General features: G+C 43.6%; 1 protein-coding gene and 1 pseudogene across 1 annotated transcript in view; one reads left to right on the top strand and one right to left on the bottom strand.

Moving 5' to 3' along the window:
• Positions 1 to 785: 785 nt before the first annotated feature.
• The window catches only part of RHOA (ras homolog family member A), a 56,611-nt gene continuing 37,469 nt past the window's right edge, over positions 786 to 19,927 (bottom strand). Inside the window, exons 3-6 of the mRNA XM_060111344.1 lie at positions 11,314 to 11,471; positions 6,993 to 7,113; positions 2,966 to 3,096; positions 786 to 2,047 (exon numbers count right to left, since the gene is read on the bottom strand). Of these exons, the coding sequence (XP_059967327.1) occupies positions 1,874 to 2,047; positions 2,966 to 3,096; positions 6,993 to 7,113; positions 11,314 to 11,469 (582 nt within the window). The 5' untranslated portion in view covers positions 11,470 to 11,471 and the 3' untranslated portion in view covers positions 786 to 1,873. The remainder of the gene's footprint in view (positions 2,048 to 2,965; positions 3,097 to 6,992; positions 7,114 to 11,313; positions 11,472 to 19,927) is intronic.
• Positions 12,757 to 13,190, top strand: LOC132497697 (NADH dehydrogenase [ubiquinone] 1 beta subcomplex subunit 8, mitochondrial-like; annotated as a pseudogene).

Raw genomic sequence — 19,927 nt, forward strand, 5'->3', positions numbered from 1 at the left:
TGCTGCCTGTGGCCACACAGCCCTCCCAGCCTATGCCATATTACTACTCCCCGAGAACGTGCCCTATTGTCAGGCGCAGAGGGAGTTATGACTTGTGATGATGGTGCAGTTAGCAGCAGCTGCCAAGGCAAGTCCTCTGTGTTGACACTTCCTGGTTCTAGGAAGGTTAAGTTGGAGGAGGGTGGGCAATGCTGGGGAGAAAGGGGGCGGGCAGCCAGGGCTGGACTCCAAGAGCCAGCTCTTTCTAACCCATTTCCTTGCATTCTGGAGCTGCCCTAGACTGTGTTCTCCTCCTGGCCTCTGGTTTCCCTCCTACTTTTACACCCCCAGTGTGGCACTACCCTTACACAGGTTTTCTGGGGTCACTACTCAGGCCCTGCTCCAGGCCTCTGGAGGGGAGCCCAAAAGCATGCAGGGCCAAGGGGACTCAGTCGATTTCAGACCATCCTCAACTTCATCTGGAGCTCAGGCAAGGAAGTAAAAGACACTGAAAATGGACAGGTAGTAAGAAGAGGAAAACACACTAAGATTTGTCTAGAAGAACGACTGCTTGGAGTACCCCTCAGTCGGCTGCATTCCCTACCCACCCCACTCTGAACTTGAATGTGACACAAGATAATCATTTCCACCTCTTTGGGAGAAGCCAGGTTAGTGCCAGCTTTGGGGTGGGGGTGGGCAAGCCGGTACTTTGCCCCCTGAAGGAACCTTCCACGGTGAGCTAGGCAGAATTCATCCTCCATTCCCAGCCCTGGAGAGAGCCAACACAAACACCAGGATACAGGAAATTTAGAAAACTGCCTTTATTCTATTAGTAGTTGGAAAAATTAACTGGTACAGACAAAAAGTTTAGTCAGCTGGAGAAGACGGAGAAACTGTGGGCCACCCAAGAGAACTGGTGGCTCCTCTGGGAGGGAACCTGGATACAGTGAGAAGAAAGAGCACTGTGAACTAGAGCCAGACCCTGCAGTCCAGGTGAGACAGGTTATGCCACCTTCTGAAGTATCTAAGTGCCTCAGGCGTAAAACCAAATTCCTATTTACTTAGCCCAGCTCTGGGGAAGGGGGTACTGGAATAAGCGGGGCCGAAAAGGGGAGACATGGCCATCTTTTATCAGAGAAACTGACAAAACAGGAATTTAAAAAATGAATTTTCCATCTGACTTTATTTTCAAATACACTTTCTTTTTTTTTTTTAAAAAAACCAATACACTTTCTGTGAGGATGACAAATATCAGTATTAGGAAATCCAATTATACAAAAAATACTACATCTAGTCTGGGGTAGATATATTTATTTTTGGTAACATACATTAAGCGGCACTAATTACACAGTAACTATAAGGTAACTAACATGAAACCACAGAACTGTAACTTTGCCACAGCTGCGTGGACTTGGGCCTTTCTGGCTGAGCACATTTTCAAAAAACTGGATTGCCACCCAGAGCTATGCCAATGAAATGTTAAAATGAGTAAAGCTCTGAAGTGGTGACTCACCAGAGTACCTTGCAGCTGAAAGAGGATAGGCAGGACATGTTAGTTATAAAGTAGTTACAGCCTAATTCACAAAAGTTACCAACTGTTTCTCTTTCTAGAAAGAAGCAAGAAGTTAGGAAATTCCTTGAATTAGCGCCTAGTGTGTCAGGTGGGAGTGCAGAGGAGGGCTGTTAGAGCAGTGTCAGAAGGACCCTGGTGGGTCAGGTGGGTTGGACATCATTAATAATCATGGTTGGCTTCTAAATACTGGTAGCAAGACGACTTCTGATTTGTAATCTTAGGTAAATTATAGATAAACGAAAAAGGCCAGTAATCATACACTAAGATTAATAAACAGCACTTCAAAATTAACCGCATGAGGGCTGTGCTTGCAGCAGGGTTTCACAAGACAAGGCACCCAGATTTTTTCTTCCCACGTCTGGCTTGCAGAGCAGCTCTCGTGGCCATTTCAAAAACCTCCCTCACTCCATCTTTGGTCTTTGCTGAACACTCCATGTACCCAAAAGCGCCAATCCTGTTTGCCATATCTCTGCCTTCTTCCGGTTTCACTGGCTCCTAGCAAAGAGAAGAGAGCACTTTTAGTTAACAGCGTTACATACATATAGTAAGTAGGTGTAGAGTATTCAAATTCAGCTAAAAGACTGCTTTTAAAAAGCTGCCCAACTCCCAGATTTGAGTTCTGTCTTATGACACTCATATGGGGTGACCCCCACCTCCAATATATAAAAAATCCCTGTCAAACAGGCTCTTCTCTGGGAAGTAGAGAGAAAAGGAGAGGCCAGAGAAGCCCTAGAGGGTTGAGGGAATCAAGGGCAAAATTACTCAAGCTGTTGATCCAGGGTAAGCCCTTGGGTCTTCCTGTAGTTAGCTTCACAGAGGATTGAATGCTCAGGGAAGGAAACAGATCCTGACCTTCACATTCAGACAGAGAAACCTCAGAAGAACCCGTGCAAAAGACCTCAAGGCACTCCTCCTGCAGTGGGGAAGTCCTATCATTGGGCCACCTGGTTTCTCAGAAGCCAAGATGTCACCTCCACCATCATTTTTATAAAGGCATTAGGGCTCTCTGTTTGGACTCCCTGCCATCAGGATTTCCTGATCCTTCAGTTGCCACCAATTTATCTTTAGCCTCACATATACGAAAGTAGTAACTGGAGAGGGAAATCAAGAGCCTGATAAAGTTCCTGCATCTGAAGCACTGACTACTGCTGTGATGGTCCTTTCTCAGGCAGGCAATCTTTAGGGCACAGCACTACCTCACAGAGAGGTTCCATCTTACAGGACTAGGGAGTTTTAGGGACCCCCTCTGTGCAGGCCCGAGTCAGTGAGGGCCGGATGGACAGAGAGAGGCTTCTGGGACTTTCTCTGAAACAGCCTGGCCTTTGAGGGTTTCTGCTGGGTTCCCTGTACCTCGAACCCAGGCCCCGAGTTTAAGAATGCTACAGGAAGACAGAGCCCTGCCCTAGACCATACCTGCTTCATCTTGGCTAGCTCCCGCCTTGTGTGCTCATCATTTCGAAGATCCTTCTTGTTCCCAACCAGGATGATGGGCACGTTGGGACAGAAATGCTTGACTTCTGGAGTCCATTTTTCTGGGATGTTTTCTGAAAGAAGCAAAATGCACATAATTTGGGGATACATATAATTCTATCTTGAAGAATCTCCAAAAACCCTAGTTAAATTGCAAAGAAACTTCTTGAGAAGTATGCCGGACATTTAATGGAATTTCACTAGTTTCAAAACCATGAAAAACGTAAAATCTAACCCCCTTGTCTTAAGCACAGAATCACCAGCTTTTCTCAGTCCCACCAAGGAGCTCAGCTCCTCTGGAGGTGGCACCAGGTAAAGGCTCTGGAGGAGCAAAGGATGGCTCCACAATGGTGCCACCTGCCCCAAGAAGGAAGGCTCCCCACCAGCCGTCCATGTCACTGCTGGCAGATGATTCTGACCACAGCTTACAGAAGGAGTCCCCATTCTGGGGCTATAGCTGGCTCAGGGTTCACATGTTTTCTCTACATCTTACTCATGGGCCCTCAGCATGACCTACCCTTGGATTACTGGTATTTCAAATGGCTTGAGTGGCTTTTGAAAATGAGTAATAACCAGCTGTAGCTTCTTGCCAATACTGTAGTAATTTAGTGAACAAGTGGCCTGGGTTCAACCTCACACACCCACCACCTTGAGCATCTCAGTGTCAGGGATGACACTATAAAATGGGGATAACAGTAATACCTTACATGAGGTTATTCTGAGTCAATGCATACAGAATACTTAGTATGATGATCATTTACATGGTACTGATTGTAATATAAGACTATATTTTAGGAGTAAACTGTTCACTCTCTGACTTCAAGACCAAAAGGCAGGAGTTGGAAAATAAAAGATGCTCTGCCTTCTGGCTAGAAGGTACAGAAGTACATGAATAAGGTCAGGAAAACTCATAACTCAACGCTCCACTCTTCAGCACACAAGACAGACCCTTGTCTGCTTCCTTCCTCTTTTGCTATAGCAGCTAGAGTCAATCACTAATGTGACAACTTAAAACTCAAAGCCTTATCCTAGAACAAAGGGGTTCCCAGAGAAGTGCAGAGCAATAAAGAGACAAGGGCCAGCATATCTAACAGTGAAGCCAAACAGCCTCAGCACTGAATCTTGCTCTTATCTCTGCACCCTGTGGTCAGTTTTCAGTTCAGGTGCAACAGTGATCACTTTAAAGAGAAGGTGAGATCACATCACTCCTTTGTTCAAACCATCCAAGAGCTCCCATCTCACTCATGATGAAAGGAGAGGTCCCCACCATTAACCACACGGCTCTGCAACCCTCACTCCACTCCCTCTGCTACAGCTACACTGGACTCCTTTCTTCTGCCTGGGAAGCTCTTTTGTTGGCTATCTGTGTTGGCCTCCCTCACCTACTTCAGGTCTCTGCTCAGAGGTTTCCTTTTCAGTGAGGTTGCTGACCATCCTATGGTCATCTTCTAAAACAGCATACTACCATGGCCTATTCCATACCCACCTCTATGAATGTTATTTGTAACATTTCTTGCTATCAGATTTACCGTGGTTTTTGCTCTTCTGTCTCCCTTCATCTAGAATATAGGTTCCATAAGTAAGCACTCAATAATTATTTGCTGAATATATAAAATTATTACTCCAATAGTCCCCACCCCCACCCCCCGGAATTCAGGACATGTAAACTGAAATGAATTGCCTCTGTCTTATCTTCACTTTTCATAAATGATTTTAAAACTTAATTTTTTACTTTTTAATTCAGTGATGGCAATCGCCTATGATTGCTCCCACCTCCAAAGTAATCTGATCATATCAGGACACATCACTTTACATGGATTTACACTGGGGTGCTTTAGGGGCCACTGGGAATTCCATAAAGCCAGAGAAAAGGAATCCTTATCTAGATCAAGGGTCAGCAAATGAAATTTTGCCCAGAGTCTACTTTTACACGTGAAGTTTTACTGGAACAGAGCCAAGCTCTGTTGTGCTACAACAGCAGACTTGAGTAGTTGTGGCAAAGTTCAGGAGATGCAACAGAAAACACACGGCCAACAAAGCCTAAACTATTTACTATTTGGCCTTTTACATAAGTTTGTTGACCCCAGGCCTCAACTAGAATCTGGCCTCTAGACCAACTGCCAGTGAGACAGCAGAGGTTCCAAAACGTAAACTACTGTCACAGGGTTGGCCAGCAACAGGGCTGAGACCTGCACACCAACATTCTGATTGCTGATCAAACTTGTCCTACACCTAGACTCAGGGCCGTGGTCTAACATCCAACCAGGTAAAAACAAAGTCCAGCATTAGGTTCACATTAGCTTTTCAGTTGCTTGATAAAGACGTTTGAGTTCCCAAGACACATTTTACTGGGGCAAACTACCGGTGGACTTCTCTCCTACTCCCTAGCCAAGATAAGAGAACTTTTAAAAGGCCCTTGGCAAAACCAAGCTAATTCAGTCAGCTCAGCAAAGGGGTGCTACCTACCTATCATACTACTGCAGTGACCAGCAGTCTCTCTAGGTATGTTTGTATTTCAGAGCGGGAGATCAATCTCTCTTTGCCTCTTTACTTTCTACCTCTGCTCTCCTCCTTAGGACCTGCCCTCTGGGGGAGGGGATACCAAGAAACAAGTCATAGTAAACAAACAGAGGTCAAAAGCTGACACAGAGACCAGCAGACAAAGTCTTAAAAGAAAAATGTGAGACTGAAGAGGAGTAACTTTTTTGCTCTGAAGGTTCTTTTGTCCCTAAAGGATTATACCTTGGATGAGGCGGCAAAGGGCACACAATCCTCCTCATTCCTATAGGATTTAGGCAAAGTCCATGATGTGTGTGTCTGAGGGGAAGGTGTCACATGGCTCCATTTTCTCTCTAAAGCTCAGCCTCTAGGGGCTTCTAACAGTCCCCCCAAAGGAAGGCAGATTAATTTGAAAACCGAAACTAAAATACAACTGTTAAAAATGAACCAAAGTGAAACAATGGCAGAGAGCACCCACTCTGCCTCAGTTCTGGGAGATATTGCACAGGGGACTCAATTTCAGCTTGGCTCCTTAGGCTGCATGACCTTGAGCAAGTGGTTCAAAGTCTCAGAGCACCTCCCCCAGTACTGTCATTAAAGTGAGTACAAGCATGACACAGAAAGGGTCACTCTAACCCTAACTCCCCAGCAACAGCCCAGGCCACCGGCAGGCCCCTCAACAGTCATCTGTGTTAATGATAATCTCCTGGGCCCACATGCTGCCCTGTAAAAGCAGAGCACTGCAGCACCAAGCAAGACATTTCGTCATCTTCAGTACAAACCAAAAGCACGTTCTGTTTCAGGCCTTGCTGCCTTGTTTTGCAAAGCGTGAGGTCAGCATCATTCCCTCTTTTTTTGAAGGAAAGCAGCTTCTGAAACATGTGGCCAACTGAGCTAGTGGAATGTCAGGTTCAAGTCTCTATTAGCTAAGACACTTTATAAAACGGCTAAAATAGGGCTTAAAAACATTACCAGGAATCACGAAGTCATCAGTCGGTCTAGATTTTGGGAAGCAGCAGGCTCAATATCAAGTACTGAAAAAAGGTGTGGTCACCCAAAAAAACCCTTCCCCAAATCTCAGTCCAAAAAATAGCTTTGGGGAATGCCCTGGTGGTCCAGTGGTTAGGACTCCATGCTTTCACTGCTGAGGGTGCGAGTTCAATGCCCTGGTCGGGGCAAGCTGTGCAGCGCAGTCCCCCCTCCCCAACCAAAAAAAGACAAAAAATAGCTTTGTATTCGGAACCCAACTACTTTACAAGGTGGACATGGCAGTCATGGGAGACCTAGGCTGAAAAGGGACTCAGGGCTCAGGCTCTACAGTCCCAAGGCTCTAGGACTCTGGCCTCTGATGATTCTTTCTCTGAAACTCATGTCTGCTTTCCAGTCACTTGATGCCCAGAAAGGACCTGAGAAACCAAAGGTCGGCCAGGCACACAGGCAGTGACAAACATCAGGCTGCAGGGCTACTCACCTAAACTATCAGGGCTGTCAATGGAGAAACACATCAGTATAACATCAGTATCCGGGTAGGAGAGAGGCCTCAAGCGATCATAATCTTCCTGCCCAGCTGTGTCCCACAAAGCCAACTCTACCTATGATAGGAAAAATAAACATAAGAGTGCAGGTTAATCTCACCACTTACTTTCAGAAGAAGTGACACTTAACATAGTACCTTCAAATGATAGACTGTCCAAAATAGTAAAATACAGGAGTGTTCACTTTTATTAGAATCAAGCCTGAAGGTGGGAAGGGGTATTTAAATTGTTTTAGGTTGAAATTTCTCAAAATTGCAAATTTTATAAACAGATGCTAGAATTGAATAAAGTACCTAATTCAAAATGTCAAGTTAAAAATAACTTTGTAGGGACTTCTCTGGTGGCGCAGTGGTTAAGAATCCACCTGCCAATGCAGGGGGACACGGGTTCGATCCCTGGTCTGGGAAGATCCCACATGCCGTGGAGCAGCTGAGCCCATGTGCTGCAACTACTGAGCCTGCGCACTAGAGCCCGTGAGCCACAACTACTGAAGCCCGTGTGCCTAGAGCCCGTGCTCTGCAACAAGAGAAGTCACTGCAACAGGAAGCCCGCATACTGCAACGAAGCACAGCGCCCGCTCGACGCAACTAGAGAAAGCCTGCGCACAGAACGAAGACCCAATGCAACCAACCAAATAAACAAACAAACAAACAAAAAACTTGATAGCTTATAAGTACTTAATTACAAATAACATCCTACATAGGAAAGAAAGTGAATGAACAAGAGGGGAAATCAACGGTAAACAACATGCTACTAGGTATACAAGGCAAGCGAGGGAAAAACCAGAACAAGTAACTTTTCCTAATACATTCTCACTCAACCATTTCCTTACTTTGTCTCATCATTCTGCTCCAATGTGGAAACGTGGAAACAAGACTGTATCTGAGTTGATGGGTAAGAAAAGACACCATCCTGGGTGTTAGGCAAGGTCTGAGCTGACAAGAAAGGCCTATGGCTCTGCCTTTACTGCTCAAAAAAATGTCTGAATGAAAGCATCACATAGGTAGGAGGGTACTCCTTTCACACCTGGGAACCTACTACTCACTTTCCAGTGGTAGGAGGGCAAACTGACGTCTGGGCTCTGGACATAGCCCCGCTTCCACATAGTCCAGCACTGCAGTCAGCCCTGTCACTTCTTCTTACAGTCACAGTGGATTTTTAACACCCTTTGCTCAGGAGCCCTCTGGGGCCCAAGGAGTTCTCCCTCCAAAGCCTAGGATAGCCTTCTATTCCTAACACTTTCAGAGCCCATATTTCAGAGTTTCTAAATATTATTCCTACCTTAAAGTTGATGGCTAATTATCTCTTCCACCTTGAACCTCTGTCCCAGGATATGTCACTCACAACTTCCACATGTCCCATTGCGCCTCTGTCACACACACATACCATCAGCTTGGTATAGGAATCTGTGACATACTGATGCCCAATCCTCACAGCTGGTCTGATCTCAGGATGGTACAGCACCTTCATTCTCTGCCAAATCCCACTCCTCTGGCTCCTGCACACCTTGTGGGTATTCAGTCAGACACAACAGCCAACTCTGGTTGTCTCCTGATAAATGATTTCAGGGTGTCAGGACTGTCTCATGTCAGAATGGGCCTTTCTATTTTTGGCAGGCCTATTTCTTGAACCATGATCACCTAGAATTTTGGATGGTTCCCTAGGCTCTGTTAGAGCATACTTTTATGAGAACATTTGCAGGAGGTGCCCTCTCCCACCCTGAGGCTACCGACTTGCTCTAAGGTAGGTAGCTAGACTGTGATACCCTCTTCCAGATCAAGTACCTTTCTTTCAGGGTTTCTCTCCCTGGGTGAAGGGCTCCCCTATTTTGCCAGCGTCAGGCATGTTCAAGGTTGGCAGAGCAAGAAAGATATTCATAGGCCATTCCTCAAGGTTTGTAAGTCAAAGTTCCTAAATCTCCTTTAAAAATTTTTATTTATTTATTTATTTATTTGGCGGCACCAGGTCTCAAGTTTTATAAGTCCCTACATTTCTTTTTATTTCTTAAAAAGTTATTTATTCGTTTGTTTGTTTATTTGGCTGTGCTGGGTCTTAGTTGTGGCACACGGAATCTTCATTGCCATGTGCAAGATCTTCGTTGGGGCACGTAGGATCTTTTAGTTGCGGCACGTAGGATCTTTTGGTTGTGGCATGCGGGATCTAGTTCCCTGACTAGGGATCGAACCTGGGCCCCCTGCACTGGGAGCACAGAGTCTTAACCACTGGACCACCAAGGAAGTCCCAAAGTCCCTAAATTTCTTAAAGGTAAGATCGTGGTCATTCCAAGACACCAAGGCACAGATGATGTTTCAAAGACGACAGAAGAGTCATTACTACCCTCAAAACATATATACTGCCACAGGCGGAAAAGCCTCTCCCAAATGATGGTCACAGACACATAGCAACCAACAGCTGTCATTCTCTGAATGACAAGATAAAACCAGAAATACACATTCAAGTAGGCTTTTGAGAAATGTGCTATGAAAATACCAACCTAATCCTGTTTTCCTCAAGCCACTGGGTCTTTCTGTGTATGCATGGCAATCTAAATTAGCTGAGAGTGCTGTTATGTGACAGCAGGCCCAAAGATCTCAGCACATTTTCACCCAGCTTGTCACAACTGGGCCCTGTCTCTACACAAAACCAATATTCCTATCAGGCCCACAGAAACCCTGTATTCAAGCATCATGCAGAGAACTGACTGAAAGTTGAATTGGCAACACAGTACTGATGGGCCACCTGCAGGGTAGGACCCAGACAAAGTTCTGTTATGCTGGAATTCATGTGTTTTTTCATCCATTCTTGACAAGGGTGCCTTGTGGTGCCTAATGGCATGAGAGCAATCATTGTGGCCCACACGGCAACTGGATAAACTATAAAAGACAGTTCTGAGTATGCTCTTGTTCAGCCCAACTTGTCAAGTGCTTTGGTGCTTCCAAATGCCTTCAGTCACTTCACAGACCCACGATGTCAACCGTAAAATAGCTTAAACCACTTTACAAATGCAAGTGGCTCAAAGATTAGGCAGCTTACTCATGGTCATGGAAGTATCAAGATACCCTATGAGGGACCCTAGAATTCTAAGCAGCTGGCCTAATGTGCTTTCCATACACAGTCCCACAAAATGAGGCTAGGTAATACTGGGACAGAAAGGGATAACAGGTAAAGCAAGAATGTAAGAAGGAAGAAAGGAGACAGAATTGTGGAAGCCAGTAAATTAGGTGCTAGCAGCATGAGACATGTGACTGAATGTCTTAAGAGGACTGAGTGTGTTGGAAAAGAGCCCCTTGTTCTAGTTTTCTTTTCAGCTAACCCATTTGCAATGAGAATTTCATTCCTCTTCAAAAGATGTATAGGAGGGCCTCCCTGGTGGCGCAGTGGTTGAGAGTCCGCCTGCCGATGCAGGGGATACGGGTTCGTGCCCCAGTCTGGGAGGATCCCATATGCCGCGGAGCGGCTGGGCCCGTGAGCCATGGCCGCTGAGCCTGCGCGTCCGGAGCCTGTGCTCCGCAACGGGAGAGGCCACAACAGTGAGAGGCCCGCATACCGCAAAAAGAAAAAAAAAAAAAAAAAAAAAAAAAGATGTATAGGAATCTGGATAAAATATTATTTTGACAACGAAAGGGAGCAGAAGAGGAAAAAAAAAAAATCTAATTCCAGAAGAGCTTTGCTCCAGTCTTGCTGGTGGGCTTTCAGGGCAGACAGGAGGAAACACTGTCCTCACCACCAGTGACAGGTAATTGAAGCAAATGTAGCAGCCTGTTTATGTTAAAGTAAAAAAACATTAAAAAAAATTAAATGTGACGATGTTGTTTAAGTGTCACACTGCTGGTGGTATATATCAGTACAGCCCTTTAGAAGCATAATCAATAAGGACCCGTTGACCTAGTAATCTCAAACTTCAGCATTTAATGAAATACTATGACAGAAAAAAAAATCCATCCATACAAAGAGGTTCATTTTAGTATGATCCATTTGGCAACGAACTAAATTTCAAATATAAATAAAGCTGGAAAGAACACATATTCTAAGCCTTCCCCATGTGAAATACATATGAATGTGGACAAAGTCTAGATGGTAACAGTTAAAAATGAACAAAATTGAGCTAAAAGGCAGGATGAGAACGGATTTCTCATTCTAACATTTTTGTTATTGTTATATTGTGTACTGAAGAGACAAAAAGGGCTAATTCTCTCCAGGCTCTATGAATAGCCTAACATGCAAAATAGTACCAGTTGTTATGAAAAGTATACTCACCTGCTTTCCGTCCACTTCAATATCTGCCACATAGTTCTCAAACACCGTAGGTACATACACCTCTGGGAACTGGTCCTTGCTAAAGACAATGAGCAAGCAAGTCTTGCCACAGGCTCCATCTCCAACAATCACCAGTTTCTTCCGGATGGCAGCCATTGCTGAAACACAAGACAAAAGTGTTGTCTAAAATGAACAAGAAGCTGTAATAGCTTCAGTCTATGGCACACACTTTTCTGACCATGGAGCACAAGCCTCTAGTAGCACACCAAAATATGAAATGCTAGTACACCTTTCCACTCGGCACCAAAAAGTCATACCAAAAACCCATAACTAGGGGGCTTCCCTGGTGGCGCAGTGGTTGAGAATCTGCCTGCCAATGCAGGGGACACGGGTTTGAGCCCTGGTCTGGGAGGATCCCACATGCCGCAGAGCAACTAGGCCCATGAGCCACCACTACTGAGCCTGCACGTCTGGAGCCTGTGCTCCGCAACAAGAGAGGCTGCGATAGTGAGAGGCCCGCGCACCGCGATGAAGAGTGGCCCCCGCTTGCCCCAACAAGAGAAAGCCCTCACACAGAAACGAAGACCCAACACAGCCAAAAATAAATAAATAATTTTTTAAAAAAAGAATGCAACATAATTCTTTAAAAAAACAAACAAAAAGCCCATAACTAACATTATACTTAATGGTGAACATATTGAAAGCTTTCCCCCAAGATCAGGAACAAGACAAGAAAGTCCACTCTGGCCACTTCTAAGGAGGTTCTAGCAATTAGGCAAAAGACAACATAAAAGACATCCAGATTGGAAAAGAAGAAGTAAAATTATCTTAATTTGCAGGTGACATAATCTTATACATGGGAAATCCTAAGGAATCCACTAAAAAACTATTAGAACTAATACATTCAGCAAGGTTGCAGGATACAAGATCAACATACAAAGATCAATTGTATTTCTATTCCCTAGCAATGAACAAACTGAAAATGAAATTAAGAAAACAAATTCACTTACTATAGCATCAAAAAGAACAAGATAGGAATAAATTTAACAAAAGTACAAAACATACTCTTGAAAACTTAGAAAAACAATGTTGAGAGAAACTAAAGATCTAAATAAATGGAAAGACATTCATGTTTATGGACTAAAAGACAATATTGTTAAATGGCAATATCCTCCAAATTCATCTACAGATTCAACACAATCCCTATCAAAATCCCAGCTGGCTTCTTTGCAGAAATTGACAACTGATCAGAAAATGCACATGGAAATTCAATGGACCCAGAATGGCCAAAACAATCATAAAAATGAAGAGCAAAGTTGCAGGACTTACACTTCCTGATTTCAAAACTTACTATAAAGGTACAATAATCAAGACAGTGTCGCACTGTCACAAAGACAGACATATAGGTCTTTGTGCACGTGCCGGGTGAACAGGAAGGTGAAGATGGCAGCAGCCAGGGCAGGGGTCCTGGGAGTCCAATGGCTGCAAAGGGCAGCCCGAAACGTGGTGCCAATGGGTGCACGGACAGGTACGGTGACTACCTGAAGCTCCCTGACCACTCACAGCAGGAGAGGGATCCATGGTATGACTGGGACCACCCAGACCTGCAGTTGAACTGGGGTGAACTGATGCACTGGGACCTAGACATGTATATCAGGAACCGTGTGGACATGTCCCCCACTCCTGTTTCTTGGAATCTTATGTGTAAGCACCTCTTCGGCTTCGTGGCCTTCATGCTGTTCATGTTTTGGGTAAGGGAGACTTACCCCACTTACCAGCCTGTGGGGCCAAAGCAGTATCCTTACAACAATCTGTATCTGGAACAAGGTGGCAATCCCAACAAAGAACCTGAGCCGGTGTTTCACTATGAGATCTGAGGAGGCTTCGTGGGCTTTGTGCCCCCTAACTGACTCCTTTAATCCTAGAGATTTTACGTTAATGAAATCCCTAATAAAACTTAGTGCTGTGGTAAAAAAAAAAAAAAAAAAAAAAAAGACATGTATAGATCAATAGGGTACAAGTGAGAATCCAGAAATAATCCCTCACCTTAGGGTCAAACAATTTTCAACAAGGATGCCAAGACAATCCAATAGAGGAAAAACAGCCTTTTCAACAAATGGTGCCGAGACAACTGAATAGATATATACAAAAGGAAATTAGAACTCTACCTCACATCATATACAAAATTAACTCAAGATGGATTACAGACCCAAATGTAAGAGCTAAAACCACAGAAGACATTTTTTAATTAACCAGCAACGACAATAAAAAACGTAGTAGGGCTTCCCTGGTGGTACAGTGGTTAAGAACCTGCCTGCCAATGCAGGGTACAAGGGTTCAAGCCCTGGTCCGGGAAGATCCCACATGCCGCAAAGCAAGTAAGCCTGTGTGCCACAACCACTGAGCCTGCACTCTAGAGCCCGTGAGCCACAACTACTGAGCCAGCGTGCCACAGCTACTGAAGCCCGCACACCTAGAGCCCACCTGTGCTCTGCAGCAAACAGAAGCCACCGCAATGAGAAGCCCACGCACTGCAACGAAGAGTAGCCCCCGCTCACCTCAACTAGAGAAAGCCTGCGTGCAGCAAGACCCAACGCAGACAAAAAAAAAAGAAAGAAAAAAAAATGCAGTAAAATATACATAAAATCTACCACTTAAACAAATCTTAAGTAATAACTTTGGTGACATTACTTACATTCAACACTGTTGTGCAACCATCACCACCATCCATTTCCAGAACTTTTTTCACCTTCCAAAACCTAAGTTCTATATTCATTAAACAATAACTCCCCATTTCCCCTACCTCCCCTCTGGCAACCACCATTCTACTTTCTGCCTCTATGTATTTTACTACTCTAGCTACCTCTTGTAAGTGGAATCAAACAGTATTTGTCCTTTTGTGACTGGCTTATTTCACTAAGCATAATTAATGTCTTCGAGGTTTCTTCACTTTGTAGCATGTGTCAGAATTTCCTTTAAGACTGAATAATATTCCATTGTATCAATATGTATATACCACATCTTATTTACTCATTCATCTGCTGGTGGGTTGCTTCCACCTTTTGGTTATTGTGAATAATACATTTATCACAATATACTGTGGATAGTATATTCACAAATATATCCATCACCAGGAACCAAAGAAAAAAGATAAATTGGACTTCATAAAATTTTTTAAAACTTTTGTGGTTAAAGAGACAGCATCAAGAAAATGAGAAGACGACCCACAGAATGGGAGCAATGTTTGCAAATAACATATCTGATAAGGGACTTGTATCTAGAATACATAAAAAACTCTTAAAACTGAAGAAAAAAGCAGCTTAGGTTGGTAGTCTGGCTCAGGGTCTCTTGTTGCAGTCAAGGTTGATTTGGACCCAGAATATATAAAGAACTCCTACAACTCAATAATAACTAGACAAACAATCCAATTTAAAAATGGGCAAAGGGGACTTTCCTAGTGGCATACTGGTAAGAATCCGCCTGCCAATGCAGGGGACACGGGTTCAAACCCTGGTCCAGGAAGATCCCACGTGCCTCAGAGCAACTAAGCCCGCACATCACAACTACTGAAGCCCGCATGCCTAGAGCCCATGCTCCGGAACAAGAAAAGCCACTGCAACGAGAAGGCCACACACCACAACGAAGAGCAGCTTGACGCAACTAGAGAAAGCCTGCATGCAGCAACGAAGACCCAACGCAGAAATAAATAAATTAATTAATTTTTTAAAATGGGAAAAGGATCCGACTAGATCTATGACCCAGCAATTCTACTCCAAGAGAAATGGAAACATGTGTCCACACAAAAACTTTACATGAATGTTCACAGCAGTATTATTCATCATCATCAAAAAGTAGAAACAAACCAAATGTCTAACAACTGATGAATGGATAAAATGTAGTTTATCTACACAATGGAATATTATTCAGCAATAAAGTGTGTATGGGGGGAATACTAATACATGCTACAACATGGATGAACCCTGAAAACATTACAATTTGTGAAAGAAGCTAGCTAAAAAGAACCACATATTGTGTAATTCCATTTATTTGAAATGTCCAGAACGGGCAAATGCAGAGATAGAAAGTAGATTGGTGATTGCCAGGGGAAGGGAGTTGGAGGAGGGAGGAATAGGGAATGACTACCAAGGGAATAGAGGGGTTTCTTTATAGGGTGATAAAATTTTTCTAAAATCATTCTCAGATGATTGCACAACGCTATGAATATTCTATATACAACTGAACCGTACACTTTAAATGGGTGAATTGTAAGGTATGTGGATATTTAATAAAGCTGTTAATAAAAAAGAAAAGAAAAGAAAAGCATAAAGACTCCCTCCACAGACGAGTGGTCAACCCCAATTCCCACCATTACCTCTTAGAACAGCACTCCAATTTTTAGTTGTGCACTTTGTTGCCCAGCTAAAAGACTACATTTCTTAGTTTCCCTTATTAGGTATGGCCATGTACAAAGTTCTAGCCCCTGAGATGTAATCAGTATTTTGTGGGACTTCCAGGAAGTCTTCCTTAAAGTTGGAGTCTCATGCCCTTCTCACCCCCTTCCTCCTTCCTGCTGCTTAAATCTGGAGTCAGGGCTGTTTAGAAAAAGTCATCCTAGAATATGAAGATGAGTGCCACACCCTGGAGTTGGAGGAATAAAGGGTAGAAGGAGCCTAGGGCCCAGATATCTTGAGAGCCACCATCTCAGCCCAACTGCCTACTTCCACACTTCTTTTATGTGAAGGAAAAATAACTGTCTTGTTTAAGGTAGTATTTTTCAGGTCCCCATTACCTATAGTCAAACTAATCCTCAACAATACATACTCACTGACAAAATCATGTTGTCTGAAGGGAATGTTTCTTAAACTGGAGTGGATGAGACAATCCATTGGGGTACATGAAGGAAACATTAGAAACTAATTTTTTTTTTTTTTTTTTTTTTGCAGTACGCGGGCCTCTCACTGCTGTGGCCTCTCCCGTTGCGGAGCACAGGCTCCGGACGCGCAGGCTCAGCGGCCATGGCTCACGGGCCCAGCCGCTCCGCGGCATGTGGGATCTTCCTGGACCGGGGCACGAACCCGTGTCCCCTGCATCGACAGGTGGACGCTCAACCACTGCGCCACCAGGGAAGCCCAGAAACTAAAATTTTTAGTCTAGAAAACATAAGAAATTTAGCTTTAAAATGAAATACACATAAACTCATAAGCATAAGGTTCCATAATGGGAAGGGCTGACGTTGTCATCATTCGTGAGTTCTCAGAACATCTGCAATATACTGTAGTCAATATGAGTCTGGCTAAGAATATACACAGATTATTATGAAATTTTAACCAACCCACAATATTATCTAGTAATTTTTAAAGATTTTTTATTTTCTGCAAAAAAGCAAATTGAGGATTATGGATAATACTAATAATGAAAGCACAATAATTAGCATACACGTAAAGGGAAAATGTGCCCAATACAATTCTTTAAACAACAGGACCACGCAATCAGACAGTCCTGTATAGAGACCAGCCCTTTAAGTTATAGCTCAGCACTTCGGCCATCCATTCAGCTTCTGTATCCCTCCCTCAATTTTTGCTTTGGATTCCTAATAAATATGGGACCCACTTCAAGGCCCTATACTTGGTTCACCTGTTTTGTCTTCCAACCAGACTGCAAGTCACCTCAGAGAAAACGACATATCTTAAATTTCTTTGCAGCCCTATGTGGTTCAGTACCTTAGTGGACATGTAGTAGGTATTAAGTAAATCCAAAAACAAAACAAAACAAAATTTTTTAATGAGAAAGGAGAGATAGATTACCTCATTTTCAGTCTCCTATGACATAATCCAGGGCACAGACACTAATGAATTTACCTCTTTACAAGTCCTTCCTCTATGTTCAGTCTGACTGCTAACATCTTGAAAGGATTCACAAACCATTTTCTACTTTTTCTCATGCTCTCAAATTCATGCCAAGACTTTATATACTTTACCCATCTCCTCAGGCCTAACTTGGTACTGGTTTATGCCCAAAGTCAAGGAACCAGGACTTTCCAGGATGCAAACAAAATGCATCAGGAATTTCCCTGGTTCAAAAAAATGCTGCTATCTTTGAATAGCATCCTTCCTAGAAAGCACTCAATTCTCAAGAAATAATTCCTCTAAATCTAATGTGGTTAAGGACACACAAAATGAAAATGCCAGGGAGCGGGCTTCCCTGGTGGTGCAGTGGTTGAGAGTCCGCCTGCCGATGCAGGGGACACGGGTTCGTGCCTCGGTCCGAGAAGACCCCACATGCCGCGGAGCTGCTAGGCCCGTGAGCCATGGCCGCTGAGCCTGCACGTCCAGAGCCTGTGCTCCGCAACGGGAGAGGCCACAACAGTGAGAGGCCCACGTACCGCAAAAAAAAAAAAAAAGCCAGGGAGCAACCAAAAAGTCTCCTGAAAAATTTCCCTGGGGCACATTTTGCCCAGGAAAAGTATAAAACCATTCAACTTCTACTGATGACAAGGACAGAAATCCCAAGTGATTATGGGACAAAATGAAAATGAAAGCCTACAATTACAGGGTAATTTCTGGGATGCTAGGAGTCTGGCAATACAACCAGAGCTGTTGACAAGATGTGAAAAGTACAAATGTCAGAAAATGAAACTCGCTAATTTTTCCTGAAATGACCCAGGAATTTTTTTACTCTAGTATCTTTCCTTTCCACTTTGTTATAATCCAATATCTTTTAAAGTAATGGCTTGCCAGCTTGAGAAAGGAAATCACATTGAGCTCTCTGCAGTCTATCTGCCAGATGTATCATTTTCTATTTCTAGACTCTGAATTGTTTCAGATATAATTCTTAAGAGCTTTGAGTAGAGGTTTATTTTTCCAGTAACAGTCAGTTATATCTATTTAAGTTACCTGTAATAGTATGCAAGTGACTGTATATTTCTTTTAAAAGTTCTTTATTATTTTCCTCAGTTCAAAACCTTCAGCATAAGTTACTGTGCTACCCTCACTCAAGTCAAAAGGAGCTCTCTCGTGGTGCTAAAAGGGCACAGAAAGTACCCAACTCCAAGTTTATGTTCTCTGCATCACAAAACCAGCCTTTCCTCAAATCTCAAAAAACAATGTGTTCTGGCTGTGAACCAAATATCAGCAAATTACATTAAGCAGTTACTGTTAACAAAGAAAACAAGGCAACAAATATTGCAATATATTTCCCATCCATATGTAAATAGAAATGCGTGCCCAAGAAAAGCAACTGAGAGGCTACATGCAGTGTCCCATGTAATCCCACAATTGGTACTCAGCAATCACAAGAGCAGATAGTTCAGCGACTCTCAGGAGCCCACACCATAGCCCTCCAGTGCAGCACCCCTTTAGAGGAGGTATGTGGAATCTCTGCCATCTCTTACAGGGTCTGGCACTAGGAGAGGCACTCAGTGAAGAGCAGTTACTACTACTAGGGTCTCTCTCCTGCCCAGGCCTAACCTTAGGTCCTCTAGCACCTTTCAATTCATACACTATTGCCACCTGTGGTATCCCACATCACTTTCATCTCTCCTGTCTACTGGCTCCCCTTCTTTCAGTCTACAATAAAGTGCAGGGTGCCCTATTCTAAAACAAGAAATCTCCACATCCGTGCTTTCCTCTACTAACCTTCCTCTGTCTGATTTGTTTCAAAGAAAAGGTACAAATTTCTGCTTGCTTCATACCTAACTCACTTGCTTAAATTCTTCCAATCTGCATTCTGCCCAAATTTCTACTGAAACTTTCTCAAAAGTCACTAATGACCTACCTTCACAAAATCCAGTCCTCATTCGCCTTGATATTTTTTTACCACCTTACCTTCCTATCCTTGGACCTCCTTGACAAAATATGCTGATGTGCTGATCTCTTAAGTCTTCCGTCTCCCTAGCTACAGCCTCCACACCTAACGACTCCCTTCAAGATTGTTTTTTTCCCTCGCTCTCCTAATACTCTACCTATCTCTGGGGGTTTCAGTTCTATCAAATATTACTTTTATGCACATGATTCTCAAATCTCTATCTCTGACTCAGTCCTTGTTCTCAAACTCCAGACACACCTGAACTCTGTGCTCTGCTTGCGTATCAAATTCAACGTCTCCAAGACATCATCCCAACTTCTGTCAAGTCTCTTCCCAGTTCCCCCAATCTTGGTGACAAAAACAAAATTACACTCCTAACACACTCAACTCACTGCAGAAACCCTGAGGTTAAAAAGACTCTTTTACTTCCTTTGTTCTTCACAGTATGACTCTGTCAAGTTCTGGAGAATTCTACCCCTTCACAGGTCTCACTTCCACCACTAACACTTCCCCTTGCATTCCTATAGTCATTGTTTTCAGTTCAAGTCCTCAGTACTCCCTACCTGGAAAAAAGCAAAAATCCAACTGGTTTCCTCACTTCCCTTCTATCCTGCCTGTTGCAGCCAAATCCTCCATTCCTATGCCTGGGCTTCAGCCCATCAGTCTTTGCTCAAAGGCCTTTAGAAGGTCAATGCCAAAATCAGGTCAAGACACATCAGCCTTAACCTCTACGACTCTGAAATTCTAACAGCAACCTATTTTATCTTCACAACTTCTCTCCATTCCTTATATACCTGGTTCTGTTAACTGG

Source organism: Mesoplodon densirostris, chromosome 10 (genome assembly GCF_025265405.1).
Source record: "Mesoplodon densirostris isolate mMesDen1 chromosome 10, mMesDen1 primary haplotype, whole genome shotgun sequence".
Lineage (NCBI taxonomy): Eukaryota > Metazoa > Chordata > Mammalia > Artiodactyla > Ziphiidae > Mesoplodon > Mesoplodon densirostris.